Source organism: Rhipicephalus microplus, chromosome 1 (genome assembly GCF_043290135.1).
Source record: "Rhipicephalus microplus isolate Deutch F79 chromosome 1, USDA_Rmic, whole genome shotgun sequence".
Classification (NCBI taxonomy): Eukaryota; Metazoa; Arthropoda; class Arachnida; order Ixodida; family Ixodidae; genus Rhipicephalus; species Rhipicephalus microplus.
This window is the reverse complement of record NC_134700.1, coordinates 290,584,999-290,604,460: the sequence shown is the minus strand read 5'-3', so window position 1 is coordinate 290,604,460 and position 19,462 is coordinate 290,584,999. Positions and strand designations below refer to the sequence as shown.

At 44.7% G+C, this 19,462-nt stretch overlaps 2 protein-coding genes across 2 annotated transcripts in view; both read right to left on the bottom strand.

Annotated features, from left to right (window-relative positions):
* Positions 1 to 6,963: 6,963 nt before the first annotated feature.
* On the bottom strand, positions 6,964 to 7,634 carry LOC142767377 (neuropeptide receptor 15-like). Its single transcript, XM_075868903.1, has one exon. The coding sequence runs from the start codon at positions 7,378 to 7,380 to the stop codon at positions 6,964 to 6,966; it is 417 nt and encodes a 138-aa protein (XP_075725018.1). The 5' UTR covers positions 7,381 to 7,634.
* A 4,527-nt stretch (positions 7,635 to 12,161) lies between these two features.
* LOC142767373 (endothelin-converting enzyme 2-like) overlaps positions 12,162 to 19,462 on the bottom strand; it is a 32,561-nt gene continuing 25,260 nt past the window's right edge. The window contains exon 2 of the mRNA XM_075868896.1: positions 12,162 to 12,233. Within this exon, the coding sequence (XP_075725011.1) occupies positions 12,162 to 12,233 (72 nt within the window). The remainder of the gene's footprint in view (positions 12,234 to 19,462) is intronic.

Genomic DNA, 19,462 nt, shown 5'->3' with positions numbered 1-19,462 from the left:
TGTCTAGCTTCTGCAGGCCTAGAACTTAACACCAAGAAGTGCCACTTCGCAGCCCGAAAACTAACCATCTTAGGACACGTCATCACAAGAGACCATGTTCTTCCGGATCCCGATAAGCTTCGAGCTGTCGCTGACTTCCCAATGCCCACATCACTGAAAGCCCTAAGAAGTTTCGTTGGTTTTTGCTCTTACTTTCGTCACTTCGTGTGCAACTTCGCGTCCATCATCGCACCTCTGACTAGTCTGCTTTCCAACAGCAAAGGTATATCTGCATGGTCGCCTGCATGTGACGACGCATTTCACCAGCTGTGCTGCTTGCTGACCTCACCACCTATTCTTCGCCACTACGACCCCACTGCTGCCACAGAAATTCACTCTGATGCAAGTGGCGTTGGTCTTGGCGCAGTTTTGGCACAACGGAAAGGCACCCAAACCGAATACGTAGTCGCTTATGCAACTCGCGCTCTTAAGAAGGCTGAATTGAATTACTCCGTGACAGAGGAGTGTTTGGTCATAATCTGGGCGCTTACGAAGTTTCGCCCGCACCATTACGGCCGTCCTTTCGACGTGGTCACAGACCACCACGCTCTATGTTGGCTGTCCACCTTGAAAGACCTGTCCGGACGTCTGGGGCAATGGGTACTTCGATTGCAGGAATACGACATCCGTGTCGTATATCGTTCCGGTCGCAAGCATGCGGACGCCGATGCACTTTCCCGATCGCCATTAACACCAGATGTGGTTTCTCTTTCACCCCCTTTTACCACCTTGTCACCACTCGACACCACTGGCATGCTTTCTGAGCAGCGTAATGACCCATACCTTGCCTTGTTAGTCGACTACCTTACCGATCCGTCTGCTGTTCCTTCCACGAGAGCGCTATGCCGGCAAGCAGCCCACTTTTCCTTACGAGACAACATTCTGTACCGCCGCAACTACATGCCTGGTGGTCGGAAGTGCCTCCTTGCTGTCCCAACTCATATGCGCTCTGACATCTGCATGAATTTCCATGCAAATCCCCAAAGTGCTCACGCAGGTGTCCTGAAAACCTACGAAAGGCTGCGCCAACGATATTACTGGCGAGGAATGTATCGCTTTGTGCAGAAATACGTTCAGTCTTGCACCACTTGCCAACAGAACAAGACACCTCCGCGGCACCTTACTGGCATGTTACAGCCGCTCCCATGCCCGGCTCGCCCTTTCGACCGCGAGGGTATAGACCTCTATGGCCCCCTCCCATATAGTAGCTCTGGAAACCGGTGGATTATTGTCGGAGTCGATCATCTGACACGCTACACTGAGACTGCAGCTCTACCGGCAGCGACCGCCCACGAAGTTCCACTCTTCGTTCTCCGCAGCTTCATTCTACGCCATGGTGCTCCGCGGGAATTACTCAGTGATAGGGGTCGAGTGTTCCTGTCGGAGGTCATCCAAGCTATCCTCGCTGAATGCAACATTATCTACCGGAAATCTACCGCATACCATCCACACACAAATGGTCTTACTGAGCGGTTCAACCGCACACTTGGCGACATGCTGAGGATGTACACCTCCTCCGACCACACTAACTGGGACGCTGTCTTGCCTTTTGTTACCTTCGCTTACAACACCGCGACGCAAGCGGCTACCGGTTTTCCCCCGTTCTTTCTGTTGTACGGCCGCGAACCATCCCACCCACTCGACACTATACTCCCGTACCGCCCTGATGCATCTCAGTGCTCCCCGCATTCGGAAGTCGCCAGATACGCTGAAGACTGCCGTCAGTTGGCTCGGTCTCTGACAAGTCAGGCTCAAGGTCTACAAAAGACTCGACACGACGACGCTCACCACATCGCTCCTACGTTTCATGCTGGCTCCCTTGTGTGGTTTTGGGTGCCCCCGCACGTTCCTGGCCTGTCTTCTAAACTTCTGGCCCGGTACCATGGTCCGTACCGTGTCATTGACGCGACCTCCCCGGTGAATTACATCATCGAGCCATTAACACAATCACTAGATTTGCGCCGTCGAGGACGCTAGACCATACACGTCGACCGTCTAGAGCCCTACTACGACCCCCTCATTGTGCCTACTCCCTGAGTCGCCAGGATGGCTACCCTTCACACCGGGGGAATTGTAGTGGAGCATACGCACCAACGCGTATACGCCTTCGGAAGAAAACAAAAAGCCCGTGCTCTGCTTGCGCGAGAATTTGTGCCGCCTTTGCCAGACTTGTCGTACGCCCACTTTCCATCGCGACCTCGTTGCGACTTCTCTGCTCGAATAAACGTCATCACAACAGTAATAATTTTGGTGTACTCCAAGTTAAAGGGGTGCTCATGAGAGCACCCAAACGTAGGAGGATAGATAGATAGATAGATAGATAGATAGATAGATAGATAGATAGATAGATAGATAGATAGATAGATAGATAGATAGATAGATAGATAGATAGATAGATAGATAGATAGATAGATAGATAGATAGATAGATAGATAGATAGATAGATAGATAGATAGATAGATAGATAGATAGATAGATAGATAGATAGATAGATAGATAGATAGATAGATAGATACCAAAAGAAATAAACATCATGACTAGAAAAAGAACATGCGGACACAAAAGCCTGCATTGAAGACAAATGTTTGACGCATGCGAAACCTGCATCGCCTTCTTTTACGGTTTCCCAATAACGGTGCTCATTAGCTGCAGAGCACCATGTCCAGTATGTTTATATGTGCATTTTATGAATAATGTAATAAACACATTAAAACTTGGCAGATACTTAATGGCACATAACGTGTCTTCTAATCAAATTATTTCATAACTGATATCTTGTAATAAAAATTACAGTATAGATCGCTTATGCTTAGGGCACATGCTGGCGAACAACTTAAAACAGTCGGCACCTGATTCAAGTTAAGTACAAACAAATGCAATGCAGAGGAAGTAAGCTTTTATCAGAATATTTATTAGAAGATATTTTTTTGGAAAACATACTGAAGAATAAACATGGGATAAAAAAACACATGGCATAGTTCGAAATCAAGAGCACATTAGAGAAATTAAGAGCATTATTATGCGTTCTTCCTCTTCATGCTTTTCATGGTGTGATGTGGTGCTAGTCGATTGGTGAATAACAACGGTTTTATTTTTTTATAGAAACCCATTTGCAGATGTTTCAACATTGCTTTGGTTTCCTTCTCTGACTTCAGGATGCACTCCTTCTGTGCAGCGAGTGCTCCGACATGCGAAATAGTGTCATCGCAAAGCTTTGCTCTCCTTGCGAAGAGCAATGATTCACTCTGGGCCCGAGCACGCTCAAGAAGCAAACGGAAGCACCTTAGGACTCAAAATTTGTTGTGAGAAATCTCACACTGTGCCGTGTTTCGTAATTGTTATTTTGTTGTACAGAGGTAACGTACTTGTTTCATGTATTGTAGTACGAATTCCTGAACTGGTAAAGAAGCTGCGATTTTTTTTCTGGAAGCAGCTTCTGTTTTCTATTCTCTATAGAGACCGTTCATTCACATTGTACGAATTTTCTCGTACAATAGCACCTAGAGGTCTCAAGTAATAGAGTCAGCCGCGCTATTACACTTCTAGTTATGTATGTAGTTGTACGACTGAGTTTCACTTTTCTTTACGACCGAAAGAATTTTCTCGAACGTTCAGTGGAAAAAGATTATGCAGTCCCTGCTCGTATGCTCCAATGCACCCTCTCCCTTCCCCTCTTCCGCATGTATACCATCTAAGCAACAATCATTCGTCTCTCGTTTTCGAAAACTTTATGCATTGCTACTGCATCATTAATTCATGGTTCATGCATTTTTTTAGTAACTTATAAGGAAAGAAAGGTGCAGAAGGAGATGGCGGAGAAGAGGATGGGAGGACAGCGATAATCACATTGAGCACCCTGTCAGCAAACAAGAAAGTACAGAAAGGTTGCTTCAGAAAGAAGCGTGAGTAAGAGGTTATTGAGAAAATGACGGCCGTCTTTGATGTTTTTGTTGACACTAAACTTGCGATGAATAACCTTCAGCAGCATATACAAACGTTTTTAAGGATTTCAAGCCCTTTCATATACTGCGTTCTGTAAGTATGTCTACCTCGGATTCTTCCGATGGTCGAGTGATAATAAATGGATGGAAGGAGGCTCTGTGGAATAACGTGATATTATAGTGCTTACAGGGATCAAAGCTTCTTCGTGAAACCGCACTTCTATGCGAGTCAATTAACGGTATGCTGCAGTCTCATCAAGTTTTATAAGTACTCTCTGGGTGCAGAGAGGGCTATTGCATGCAGCCGTAGAAAACTAATGACGAGCAATGAAGCTTTAGAGAAAATGATAAAAAAACTATACTGCGAAATTTACTAGAAAATTAATTATTTCCGAAACAATGGACCTAATGTTACCGATGACCACACCCGAAAGTTCAATCTACCTTGTTTCGTGTAGACACATGCAACACAGGCGAGCTAAAAAAACACCATTCTTTGGGGTTTTACGTCACAAAACTAGAATACGATTAAAAAGACGTCGTAGTGAAGGGCTCCTCAAGTTTCGATTGGCTGGTTTTCTTTATCTTGCATATAAATCTAAGTGCACTGCTCTCAAGCGCAAGGGTTTTGCGTGCGCTGACGCGGATTTAAGGATCCATCATCCATGCATGCTAGTTCAACGCATAATATGCTTGCATCCTTGCCGCTTCAGTGTTCTTATATATTCTTTTTTTCTGCTCAAAACACGCAACAAAATATTTGTAAGAGTATGCCCACCCTTTCTCGAAACTTTATTCATTAATTTGCCACCATTTACTTGCCTTACGTTATGCCATACATATTGCTCCACTTTTGCTGATACCACCTGCTTTATAATAATTACAGATTTATTTTGTTCATGTGTCTGTTGTTTAAGATTCCTCACTGACCAAAAGTTCTTTTTGTGCGTACATTTTCAAAAGTCCACCTGTGTTTATTTCGAACGATAAACAAACTCATCCCTCCCACTATACACCTCTTCGTCTCCTTTTGAGAGTTGCCGGGTAAGGTAGAAGTGGCGATTGTCTAAGCATGATTTCTTTAAACTAAGGATGTACCCAGAAAATCTTCCCAGCCTCTCCTTAGGTTGAAGTCGAAGAGGGATTGCCACAAAGTAGCTTCTGAAGTATGCCTGTTGTCAGCAAGTACACATTACAATGTTTATATTATTCTTAGCAGTCAACGGCAAAGAACCACTGATTCTGTATTCATTCTGTTACTCTACCCATCGACGAAGCTTCTGTTCTTTTCTCCTCCAGAAGAACTGTTTTGGAGTTTTTATTGGGTACGTTAAAGATTCGTTTTTATGAGTTTCAATTAAAGACGCCTTGTTTGTCTTATATGCCCGATATCAGAACAAGGTGGTTCATCGCATGTGTTAACGAAATATTTACTGAATCAACAAAGTTACGCGACACTTTCAATACTTCGTGAGCACTAGGAGCTTCTTGTTTAGGACAAGAAAAGAAAATAATTCGCTATATGCTGATATGAAGGCGTGAAAGACACCGAACAACTTCTTCTACATATTAAAATTAGAATGTTTCTTATAAGAAGATAAAGAGCGAGAGGTGTACTATGAGAGAAAAGCTGATGGGTCGGCCGCTATCATAAGTGAAACTTTTGGGCTCATGGCCGACCGAAACTTTTAAAAGTGTCACTGCACATGCATAGGGGCAGTTTTTAGAGAAATCAGTGAAAACGTTCCTGACTATAAGGTTTCTGGGTAAGTGGGTGGTGTCCACCGTCTAGGGCGCCCCTGGCAATTGCGGCTGGCGGCCTAATTGGTTTGATAAAAAATCATTGTTTGTATTTTTAATTATTTACAGATACGTCTGGTCACAGTGTTTTTCATGATTTCGTGCTCATCCACATTTTTTTGTGACAGCTGCGCTTAAGAAGCGGGTGAATGCCCTGTAACTTTTGTGCGATAATCTTGACGAACTCTTCTGTAGAACATGAAAGTTGTAAGTGTGTGAACACTTATGACTCGGGAACATTACCGTTGCATAGACAGATATATTATACTGTAGTACTTGGACTATAGGCACGTGAACACCAATCATGTGTAAACTTTGCACTGTTTTACGGCTATTGACAATGTCGGGGTGCATACTAATATGTACATTAGAATAGGAGTTGCCGGAGCAACACTTAGGCACGAACCTCTCCTTGAAACAAATTTAATAAAAGCAGAATGGGTATCTGAGACGTCACTCAAGCGCTATAAGCAGCCGCTGACATTGCTTATCTGGATGATGAACACAAAAGGGCGAAACGCTATTGCTTTACGTGGAAGATGAGCCCAGCAACCATTTTTCTTTTTCCCCATCCGCCCACTCTAGCACACATATGGGGGCGCGCTGAATTGATGTTTGCGAAGCCCATCGATCGGTAATGCCGGCTTCAGCGCTACGCTATTCTGACGCAAAGACATAATGTTAACTCTTGACATAGGAGTTGGATTGTGTATGTCTAATCTCGCGAATCTCGCGAAGTAAACTGCTAATTCGCCGAGTTGAGCGTCACAAACAACATGCCTGGGCTTTAGGGGCTGTCTCGGCGCAGAGCTGGCGTCTATTTTCTGGCCACATAAGGTTACCTAGCGTCGTCATAAACATAATGGACCATCTGGCACTCCAGCCACGGCAGAGTGAGGTTTTCAATATTGTCTCAGAGTGGTGAAAAAGAAAAAGCAATCAAAGGGTTCGAAAAACGAGCTCAAAGAGCGTGGATCACAACATCCAATTGTTTCTTCCCACTCCTGACAGCAGTGTAACAAGTTTTAAAACCGTAACACGAGCTCGCCCAATCTTCAACATCCTATGCAGTCTAGTTTTCATGGCTGTGAATAGAGGTCCCTAAACCCCGCGATGAGCGGGCAATTTCTACACACACTGAAACACCACAGTTAGCAGCACGGCGTTGCACTAAAAGCACAGCTTACCTCTCGACGCACACGCTGACCAGAGTCATCACGGACGCGTAGAGTGCCATGACCTCGACAAAGCGCAGTGCTCTGCACATGCCCAAGCCCAGTTCCCAGCCGCGGTTGCGGATGAAGAGCACGATGTCCGGCACGCACGCCAGCAATATGGTGAGGTCACTCAGGGCCAGATTAAGAATGAACAAGTTGGTCACCGAACTGCGCATGTCTCGGTCGCCCAGTACGGCGCACACCACAAACGCGTTGCCCAGCACGCCCGATACGCCGATGGCGGCGAACAGCGAAGCCAGCGTGGCGATCGTGACAGGGGAAGCTACTGGTTCCTCCGTCGCCACCGACACGCTCGGCAGGGTTCCGTTGGCGACGAAGACCGGAGAGGACACCTCCAGCAGCATATTCTCGGTCGGAGACATTGCGTCGTACGCGCTCTTGACCCCGCTGTAAGGGTGCGTAGCAGTACGTTAAAGAGAAGCTCGCGCTTCTCCGCTCGTTCGGGTTGAGTGACGTTTTCAACGATGCATCCAAGATTGGCACGCGAGACACACTTGATACGTTTCAAAACGAGAGTACCTATACAGGAGCTGTACGGTGGGTCTAAGGAGGTAAGTAGAGGCCAGCAAGACGTTGGGCATCACCCTTACTCCCGTGAAAGGGACGCCGCAGTGTCACGGTGGGGGCCTGTGCAAGAAAGAATGGGAAAAATGCATGCGTGAAAGAATTCCGGGAGAAAACCATCTTTCCAATTACTAAAAAAGGGCGAAGGCAGAGAATGTCTTGTAAATGTTGGTAAATAGGAAGCTATGACACTATGATTCACGTTGACTACGACGGTTCTGTCAGCATGGAAACGATAAGCAGACTACGTTTCGTCGTTATCACCTTATGCTTCTCTGTGAATATGAAATTATTTTCTGCAAAGGTGCGAGTGATTGCTGTTCAAGTGCGATTATTCGCACTATTTGCACGTGTGCTTGGAGGTCGAAAGCTTGCTGTCTTTAGAAATACAAGTGTTACTAATTGCAGAAAGAAAACTGCCACAAGTAGCCTCACAAGCAGACTGAATCAGCGCGGGTGCGAGAATGTAAAACATCAGTGCGCAACGTGTTATCTATGACAGCTAAACAAGCGTAGGCTTGCTTTTGGAATATTTTGTAGAAAACTGCCGGACAAGGGAATCAGTTATTGGCACTAAGACGAATAACTGTTTTACTGTTTTTGTTGTGTATTACTGTATAAAATTGTGTTGAAATGTTTTTTCTTCTTTTTTGTATTTTGATCCAATCATATTTCGGCCCAATATAAAGAATGGTTCACGAAAAGTGCACAGTACATTTTTACAAGTTTCATGTTGTTTTCTTTTTGGCAGTTGTACTGTATGCAATGGTGGCCGGCTATGAATGCTTCATTACAACCCAGTACCCCGACAGCCGCCATGCGTATGTCATGCAAAGTTTTTTTTTATCGAATAAAACAGTGATCTTTCAAAAAGCTGCCAGTGCTTGAAAATCAAGGTGATCAAAAATGCAAGGTATTTAGTGCTCCAGGGACGTTCATTCGAGAACCAAAATTGAATTAGTTGATATTCACCTGTGCGATTTTGGCAAGACATTGCCTATATTGCTTTAAGTTTTTTCTTTCCTTTTGGACTGGGCTAAATTCTCATTCTTGTTCCCCTATTGCCCGTGGTGCATGCCCACTGTGGGGGATTGGCCATGAATTGAGTGATTTTATAAAATACTGTGCAGTTGTAGAATAACGAAGTTTATATAAAAAAGAGAGTACCGATGACCTAGGAAATTGTGGTGCCTTATGTAATGCCTATATTTATTTAAATAATTTTTTCTTCCTTGAGTTTGAGCAATACCCTGATTGTTTACACTTCTATAATGTTGTAGACACGTTAGGATAATAATGCGGATTAATTAGTCAACTGATTAGTTTAATTATTATAGTCTCGGACGGCCACGCATACTGTCGCAGCGGAGAACCGAGAAATCAAAACTCCAAAAGACAAAATGACAGACACAGATAAATTCATACCAATACCACGTAACGATATTTTTAAATAGGTTTTTCGTATTGGGTTAAACCACCTGCAGGCCAAAAGGAAATTATTCATTGTTTGCAGTTCACCACAAAACGCGCACAGTGGCGAAGGTGTCTGAGCAGACCTGTGTTTATTTAAGCATAGATTTCGTGCCCGACAGCGCAGCCTTGTGACAGCTACTTCTTGTTTACGAGTTTGGCAAAAGGCTCTTCGCCAAGGATATAATAAACAGCAATATTCGGTAGAGTTTGTCAGTGCTGTACCTCTAAAGTCTTCCTTAAGTACACGTCTGCGGAATCGAGCAGCAGTCACATAAGTGGATGATGGAAAGTGCGGTAGAATCAGCCCGCTCATTGACGACTTAGCTAAGGAATTGGCAATTTCATTTAGAAGTAAGCCTTTATGTCCACGCACCCAAACTAATCGGACTTTTCTCACATTCGCAGGCACTATATTGCACGGAATCCATTTGTTACTTAAGATTCAGCACCAACAGAAAGTTTCGCACTGAGAGATACAAAATCTGTTATTATAGCAGCTGATGTAATTTCCGTATCCAACTTGTGTAAAGCGAACACTACTGCCAGAAATTCAGCCACGAAAAACGGGTATGAAATCGGGTAGTCGAAGGGAATAAGACCAATCTAAAATCGGGCTGAAAATACGAATCCCGGACATTTAGTCACATTGCGATGCGTCTGTAACAATAACAACGTTTGTTGGAATACTGCGCAGCTGATCTAAATTCTAACATGTTCTTTTCATCTTCATCACAAAGCTGCAGTCTGATCAAAAATAAAACACTCCACGTCATTTTTTCTATGTTGCTCACACAACAGCTATGCTGCCTAATGTAGTGGTGATAAATTAAAAAGAACACAGAAGATTGAGTACCGTTACGATACTTTGAGAATATACATAACTGCTAACTATTCTACTTCTGTAAAAACAAATTACAGGAGTTAATTATCATCTTTAAACAAAACTTGGTGTCTTAGAAGTTCAAACTCTACACATAATTAACTAGGATAAAGACTTGACCTTTTTTGTATGAAGCAGTGTTTCGTCTTATCCACAAATTTTAAACAAGTTGGAGATAGCAAGAATGTTAAGTTACCTAGTAGAATACAACATTCGATGAGATTTATCAAAGTCATCAGCAACAATATAGCTTTTGTCTTAAAGTTGCTCAACGAATCTGGAAACAAATTACAAATATATCCAGCAATTTGGAGCAAGTCCGATCATACAGCATAAATCAAGATGTTTTGCTCTTACCTTTACGACTGAAGACTGTCCAGAAGAAACGACGTCCACGCACAACCTGCCCCCTCTTTTTCCACAAGAAACCTGACACAATTTTTAACAGCTGCTTTGCAATTTGGGCCTTCGTAGACAGTGGGTGTTTTTTTTTTTTTCACAATGAAATGCAAAAATAATCAACGATCAAGCGAAGGAAAAAGGAAACAACTTCTCTCCTTTGGAGCTACTGCCAGACCTGACGCCCTCGTAGCCCAGCCGAAGCGGACCACCCGAAAGAGCGCCGGCACCAACACTGCGGTGGGCGCAGCTCTGTGTCGCGCCGCGCGAGACTCGGCGTTCGCGCTCTGCGCTGCTCGGTTTCACCCTCTGGAGTCGCTGCGCTCGCCTGGGAGAGGAGGCGACCGCACTTCGTTCCCCCAACTCGCACCATCTCTTTCCTCTCGTCCCGCTTTTTTCCCGAGCGTGCCTAATCCTCCTCCTCCTTCTCATTTCTCCTTCTCCTTTCTCTCTGGAGCGACGCTCATAACTTTCGTGACCACAAGCAAGTGGCTGATGGCCACGAGATGATGCGCGCGGTATTCCCTTTCTTCGATTACTTTATCCGTGGGATCGGTAACCACACCTCGGTGTCGTCTAACCTGTTCCTATCGCCGTGTGTGGTGGTATGTCTTGTATCGCTGTCCCTATTGGCGAGCAGGCGGACAAGACGAAGCGCTCGGAGAAAGGGTCGTGGGCAAAGTGAAAGTAAGCCGTGGGTATAGCGAACTGATTAGAAGCAACATCGCACTACGTATAGTCACCAAGGAATGTTAGTCAAGCACTGACTCTTTCTGCCTTACTTTTTGTATGTATGTATGTATGTATGTATGTATGTATGTATGTATGTATGTATGTATGTATGTATGTATGTATGTATGTATGTATGTATGTATGTATGTATGTATGTATGTATGTATGTATGTATGTATGTATGTATGTATGTATGTATGTATGTATGTATGTATGTATGTATGTATGTATGTATGTGGTGGTGGTGGTAGTGGTTAGAAGATGAGAAAAGGCACTTTATTTCTGCAACCCGGTCGGGAGCACGGCGCAGTGCCTATATGTATGTACGCACGCACGCACGCACAGTCTTGCCAGCGTCAAGGCTTATTCGCGTTTGACCTCGAGATCTATGAGTGGCGCCCTCTCGCGTGTGACGTCAGTTTGTGGACTCCGCCCTCATCCGCGCTGCAGCACCTGCTGCTCCTGTGCACGCATCTTCGATTTGAGTGATATGTGGGGTTTAACGTCCCAAAATCACCATATGATTATGAGAGACGCCGTAGTGGAGGGATCCGGAATTTTTGACCACCTGGGGTTGTTTGACGTGTACCCAAATCTGAGCACACGGGCCTACAACATTTCCGCCTTCGTCGGAAATGCAGCCGCCGCAGCCGGGATTCGATCCCGCGACCTGCTGGTCAGCAGCCGAGTACCTTAGCCACTAGACCACCGCGGCGGGGCTGTGCGCGGATCCTCTGCTTCCGACGGGAACTTTATCGAACGAACAGCCTCGCCAGGGTCTACTAGCACCCACAACGAATGTTTTCGAGTGCAATTATGAATTTGTTTTAGTTGCAGCGCAATCGACAAGGCCAAGAAACTTTCCACATGGCCGATGAGCACGCCGATGCGGTCAGAAAACGAAACTTCGTGCGGGTGTTCACGCTCGTAATGTGCAGTTTCCGCCATGCGTACTAAACAGTTCGAGTGTTTCGGAATTTCAATAAGTGCGCCTTTCTCCTGCATCTACAAGGATGCAGTTAGAGCTAGTGAAACGTCGAGTTGTCTCATCGACAGTGTGGTGGTGTACGACGCAGGTTACGTTGTTGAATGTGTTCAGCCGATGCCGTCAACGGAGATCGCACCACCTGGTCCTGCACCACCTGGTCCTGATTGCAGGCTCTGGTCCTGCAAGCACGTGGATTGGCAAACCCGCCACACAAGGTCCCTGTGGCGATTGAGTTGTTCGCAAGGGTGAAGTACTGCTCTGTGCTATGATGTACTTCGTCCCCCCTTGAGAAGGGCATTAGCTTTCACAAAAATTCTAAAGAAAAGGGAACGCCTGCCTAGTCTTTTTTTAATATTGTTTTCTGCAGTGCAACGATAGTGGCATTGAACACGAGGATAGGTGTGAGAATCGCTGATTACTGCAACTCTGGCTTTTGCAAACAACACATGAGATAATTACTACTGAGCAGCTATTTAAATTGCTGCTTCGGCAGTCAATTGACCAATCATGGCATTTGCCAAAAATGCAGAGCAGCATCAATATACCGAATTTCAGATGATCGCGCTTGGATTGCACTTATGAGCGTCGGCAGGGCACAAGCCCGTGTTGTATCGCAGTAAGAGAACTCTTGAGGGGTAGGTGCTGGTGCGACTGCAGGGGGAAACAGGCAAGTTCCGCCTTGTTGCATTCCCTGGCCGATGCAAATGACTGCAGTTTGTTGCGGTTATGTTTGTTATATGAGAGCAACATGATCAAGTAGTTCATATAAATACCACACAGCACCGTCGTTCGGGTATCAGAATATAACAACTAGCTATCGCTGATTGTATATATCACTCAACAAAGGTTATGTGACAACCTTTAGCGAATGTGCACTAAACAGTGAAGCAGGTTTCGCATATGAACTTACGGTAAGCAGTGTGCTAGGCGCGTGCTTGTCTTGATAAGTAAACCACCTACATATGTACGTACACCAACTAAATAAAGCTGTAGACTCAGATCTCCTGCACCACTCAGCTGCGCACATGAGGCACGCTTACCCGAGGCGATCTGCCTAGGGGCCTTCGCGATAGGTTTTGGGACGACACCTAACCTGGTGCAAGTCGCCTACGCTTGTAGCGTGCGTGCAATGAATGGCTGAATTACTGAGAAGACGCCGAAACACGTTTCAAAGCTTGCCGAAAAGTGGAGCGTATAGGGCTGGTACAGCAAAAGTCACTGTCAGCGCAGTTCTTGCTGCACATGCTCGATTAAAGTGTGGGGCGCTTTCCCTATCTAAGTTTGACCACGCACTTTTTTCCTCAGCTTCGGATCCTTAGGATAGTTGTGAAAACTAACACCCTTTTCACCGGTGGGATATCATATTGTCGCGGTTCAACGTAAGCAGATCACCGAGACGTTGAGTCCGAGAACCGACGGTGTGTGTTTTTACGCAGGATCCACGAGCAAGAGACATAAACAAAAGCACGTCCTCTTCTTCAGTGTCCCTTCTTCACAAGACTGTTGGCGCGCACATCATCTTCGTTCTGTGTCTATTTCGAGCGCGGCAATATTGAGGCACAAAGCCGTACTCCACCATTGCGTAACACTCGCCGCGGAGACAAGCGGCCGCACTTTTAAGAAACAAAGCGATGTGTTATTGAAATGAGCGTTAAAAGTGGATACTCACGGTTTTTAGAAGCCACCACACACGAGATAACAAATAGAACTGCGTCTTCGCCGAGTTTTGCTACGATGGGGGTTTTTATATGGCGCCAAGCCTCTAAAGCACGCGAATCGTCGAACTGACGTCATACAAGCTTGGTTCACAGTGCCGCCATGATATGAAATATTATAACTTCCTTCTCGTAATTATAATTGACTTCAGTGTCATTTTGCGGACGTCACAGTAACATTGTATGAACCGAAAATGACAACGAGGCTATACAGGAATTCAAATGATAGGCATCTACATGTTCATTTTTAAAGTATTAACACAAAGTATGGCAAAACCACTACTCCATAAGGCAAAACAATTCGGTTTCATTCCTGCTTAAAAGAATGCGGACTTGCTTAGGATAAAACTTTTTTTTTGGTCATGTGTTCTTTTCCTCAGCAAATCCGCACTCCCCTAAGCAAGAATGATGTCGGGCCAACTACCATATTGAATTCGGTATAAACGCATCTGTTTCGAAAACAAAAAAAAATTGTTCAAAACTGCGAACACCTTCGAAATGCGCTAACGCCGCATGAATCATTCGCAACACTCTCAAAAAGGCGGACAACATCGACCACAAGGATTTGCACACAAGTGACGAGCAACCAACAAGTTCTTCACGTAACAATATAAATCTCATCCTGACGCACTCAGCATCGGTATCTACTGGAACCAACATTCTCAAGAAACACCACAACATTTTCATTCAATGTGACCGCCTCAAATAAATTTTTTACGGAACCACCCAGAGTGGTTTATCGCCAATCGGTTTATCGCCGATCACATAACCTGCGTGATGCCCTAACATCGTCGAAAATCAACTATCGAAATGAACAACCACGTTGCCTGTCATCCTTGCAATAAACCCGGTTGCAAGGCCTGCTCATGAAAACTTCGCTATTCGTGACTAGCAATGTTTCAAGCCTTTTCATGAGCATCAACGGAGACTTCACTTCGGACAGCGCAATGTTATCTACATGCATGAGTGCTCCCCATGCAACAAATAATACACAGGTCAAATGAAAGCGTCACTGGTACTACGCTTTAACAGCCACAGAGCCCACAATTTTACTCTTCTTCCTCTTTAACTATCAAAACATATCCTATTGCTAGGTTACTCATTTGAAAAAAAATCAAGGCCACAATACTAGCCAAGGCTCATCTGGACCGAGAAGTTCGCGAGTCTTGCCTCATTAACAAATTCAGTTATATCTATCTATCTATCTATCTATCTATCTATCTATCTATCTATCTATCTATCTATCTATCTATCTATCTATCTATCTATCTATCTATCTATCTATCTATCTATTTATCTATCTATCTATCTATCTATCTATCTATCTATCTATCTATCTATCTATCTATCTATCTATCTATCTATCATCTGCCTGCCTGCCTGCCTGCCTGCCTTCCTGCCTGCCTTCCTGCCTGCCTGTCAATCTGCCTGTCTGTCCGTCTGTCTGTCCGTCTGTCTGTCTGTCTGTCTGTCTGTCTGTCTGTCTGTCTGTCTGTCTGTCTGTCTGTCTGTCTGTCTGTCTCATTCCGTAGCTGAACAATATACAATTCAGAAAGAAGGATTCTCTTCCCAGCAATTAACAAATCATATCAGCCAACACAAAGCGTAACAGATCACGTGTTTCAAATGATAATGCGCAGGCCTCTCGGAAATTTCTCTCTGTTCTTTCAGCGCCATTTAGCGTAAGTCCCTAAACGTAGCGTCATATAAGCGATATTAATTATGGAGCTCGAAAAGCCAAGCCAGAACTCTGAGGTGCCTTCGCGGTTCGTGCTTTTCGTAAACCTTGAATAAACTATTCGGCACTACAAAGCATTTGTGGCTGTTTGGCCTTGTGTAAGACAAATGCGGCTTAAATAAGACTCATGTAACAGTGTTAGAATAATCGAATAGAATAGATGGTAGAGGAGGAAAGCTTGGGAGGTCAAGTAGTCAGAATAACCGGTTTGCTATCTTACATGTGGGAACGAGATGGGAGAGATTGAAAGAAGGACAGGAAAGAGAAATATTTCTTTAACAGTATGCGAAAAACGCTTTGCTTGCGCACAATTTGCTTGGTAACAAACCCGAGTTTTGCGTCGTTTTTTTTTGTGTTCTGTCGCGAGAGATGTTCACAAAATGAGCTTCTTTCGGCTAGCACGCAGTTTTCACAAATAAGAAGGCTCTGCGGTATTTTTAACGATGTACTGCATGGTAGTTCAAGATTCCTATGCAATAAAAAATTATTAAGTATTTATATTATTAGATAAATACAAATAAATAAATATAGTACATAATAAAAGAAAAAATTTAACGATGAGCAAGGGTCACCGGAAATAACTGCACGGAGACACGGCAAAAGTTCTTAAATTTACATTTCTACTTGTCATCAAAGTATCCCACCGCAGAGCGTGAATTCCCCAGAGTCATCATCAATGCCAATCATAGCAGGGTGCCCTGTGATGAAGGGGTTACAGCCGCACCTACATTCAACTTTCTTACTTACGCCATGTAGTCAAGAGTGTCTTTAAGAAATCGAAGACACGTTTGCGTTTATGCCCTTTTTCCCCGTCTTCAGAACCCTACAGGCCCTAACTTCAACGTATGGAATTTCAAGCACGCTTAGTATACGCCAATAAAAGCGGGCAATAAGTACTGTTTGATTAGCCGCATTTCCCAAAGACGACAGAGCTCATACTTTCTATACAGAAACAGACACACAAAAGATAAGCAACAAAATGATCCTCATCAGCTGTCAGCCGAGCTATTCAGGCCGTCCTTGGGAAAGCCTCTAAGAAAACAAATAGAAGTTTTCTCCATTAAACTAAAGAAGATAAGATGAAGTTCTAGGGGCAGTCACGTTCTCGGTAGAGTACCGTTGGCCTCCCTAACAAAAGAGGGCGAAGCTTCACGTCTCTCTGCAGTCTCTGTTTCCACTTTTGTTTGGAATGTGCGTTAGGGTCCGAGTGTTTCAATGGACGCGTTAGCTTATCGTACGAAAACGTCCCCTACTTCTATGCTTCGTTTTTATCTGGGCGTCCAGCGTGCCCACGTGCAGAACATTTCGCAAACCTCGATACTCGTCCTCCTCTTTTTTCTTCCCAGAAAGAAGTGGACTGACAGAGTTTGCACCTCACGGTTCTCAAACGTGGCCGATACTCGCACGAGTGGGCTCTTCGGCGCACCGGAATGTCGACTGAACAGCTGTGCTTCGTGCGGCTGCGCCGCCGGCTATGCGCCGCGTGGTGCAAGTTCAAGTCCTGCTTCTATATATTCTCTTCAAGTGCTCCTCGTTGGGCCAGCGCCACTAACAGTTTTTTCATGTCACCGAGATAATGGCTAAATTTTTGGAATACACAGTCGAAGAAATCGCCGAAGGTTCTTTTTCCTTTTTTTTTAAGTCGACGATGGATGGGGGATACTAGACGAACAAATCTAGTTATATCAAGAGACGTCGCAACCCTTTCTTACTAGACTTGAAAGCGAAGTTATAAGGTGTGTGGACTACAAAGTGCAACGCCTCCCTGATTTTTCTCCAATGGTTTATCTTGAGTGCCTTTTTCTCTGCCTGTATTTCTGTTTTTTTTTCTATTAGTTAAATCAGCTTGCATGGTTGCTCTCTAAAACTGCATTTAACGGAAACATGTTATAATATTATCTGCTATACCTCTGCAAACGTAGAACTCTGCGTTTGACTTTGTGATCAACGCCTAGGTGAAAGAAGCCATAACTCGAACATGCGTGAGAGCTGTATTCATAAGGCCTACGTAGCAAAAAGCCTACGCTTGATTACACTGCTGTCCAGCCACTTTTATATGCTTAGCAGCTTTTGCTCGGAGCTGTGTCCGTTTCTCGGCGACCGTCCGCTGCGCTACTGCGCATGCACCAGCTCTCGCCTCTTTCCTCGCGTGAGCGCGATGAGGTGGGCTGAGTTGAGGGGGTAGAGGTGGAACAGTGCTGCCTCCGCTTCGTTTCTTGCCTCCTGTTCGTCTCCGCCACAGCTTGGCGCTCGCATGTAATGCTGCGCGTACTCGCTCCATTGCCCTCTCCTCGCAACACTGGGTGTTCAGGGCACTTTATGGCACACACACGGTAACACACACAAATGGTAGAAGGTAACAAATGCGGGGCACAACATATACCCAACACCACACAAGTGAAGCACACATGAAAACATACAAATGGAAACACAAGTGAACACCAGTGCTGCTTCACATCCCCACATGGTTCCCTTTGGTGGGAGATGGTGCAACTTTTTTTGTTTATTTCTTCTTTGCTCTTATGTCCCGCCATAGGCTTGCTGCAACCTGCAAGCCACCAGTTGCTGATGCCTAGTGGAACGCTAGCATTGCCTCTTCCTTCTCCACCGCCCCGTTTCCTTTAAGTTAGCGTGCTTCGAACAAATGCATGTCTTTTTGCTGGTCGACGCCTGTCCGTTCAATGCGGAACGGCCTAGCCACCTGCGGTTGTAACAAGGCTGTCTACCTTTTATTGTTTAGTAGTAATACTGCATGCGCCAGCACTAAGACCTAAAGGCTGCTTCTGGACACCTTGAGTAAACGATTTATTGAATGGTCCACCATTGCGGTGTAGCCATCATTCATGACACTTGACTGCTGACCTGAATGTCACCAGTTTAAACCCGGACACGGCGGTCGAATTTCGATGGAGGCGTAACGCAGGAGGCCCATGTACTGCGTTGACAGTGCACTTTAAAGAAAACCGGTCGATGTTTTAGTAACCCTCCTCTACGCAATTTCTCATAATCATATAATAAAGTTTAGGGACGTTAAGTTCTAAACATAACCATTGATCGATTGCTTGGATTTCATTATCAATGCTTCAAAGTACCATAGATATGTCGTTCTCCTTTTTCTCTTGGAGCTTAAGTTTTTTTTATATAATCATGCTCCAAAAGCTGTGACATACCAATGAACAGAGTGATGCTATAAACCGTTGAATCACTGGTATAGGAAGGTGAATTGTGATATGCTGCTTCAGAACATTCCATTTCACGTCACCTCCGTACAAACTAGCAGCATCCACCTTTAGATGTGCAATTTACTGCACTTATGTCCATGGTATTTCGCTATTGTAGCTTGAAGTTGTGAACCATACCATCCAGATCGTCAGCTGTCTGACTTTGGGGCTGCTTGCGAGTTGACGCGGGTTGCTTGGTGAACCACATCACTCGCAACTCCAAACGCACGTTCCTTTTAGGAATTCTCAAGCTTTTTATGGCCGCTACGTGGGCGCAATCTAAGCTTGCTGCCACACCGGGATGTTCTCACGACATTCAAGAAGAATTTCAATGTTTTTCAGAGTATTTCAGTTGTCATAGATATTGCATTGCCTTACATTTGAAATTATTTTTGCCGTGTTCCGAATACAATTATTGCCGCAAAGAAACAGTATTCACGAATCTGAGAGCTTTTCGTATCGTGACAGCTCCGAATTTGTATTTTTAACTAAGAGAGAAAGTTGCTTCTCGGTAAGCATGGCAGAGTTAGCTTGTTTCAACGCCTATCGACATAATTTTCAATCGTGTGGGTGTGTTCTCGGAGAGGAAATGAGAAATGAGTTGTTGTTGTTGTTGTTGTTGTTGTTGTTGTTGTTGTTGTTGTTGTTGTTGTTGTTGTTGTTGTTTTCCTTACACGACTCAAACAACCATCGCTCGTGCGCCGACCAAGCGGGACAAATACTGACCACGTGAG

What these genes read in the sequence shown, in the direction of transcription:
- LOC142767377 (XM_075868903.1), bottom strand. Translation starts at nt 7,380, where the DNA reads ATGTCTCCGACCGAGAATATGCTGCTGGAGGTGTCCTCTCCGGTCTTC.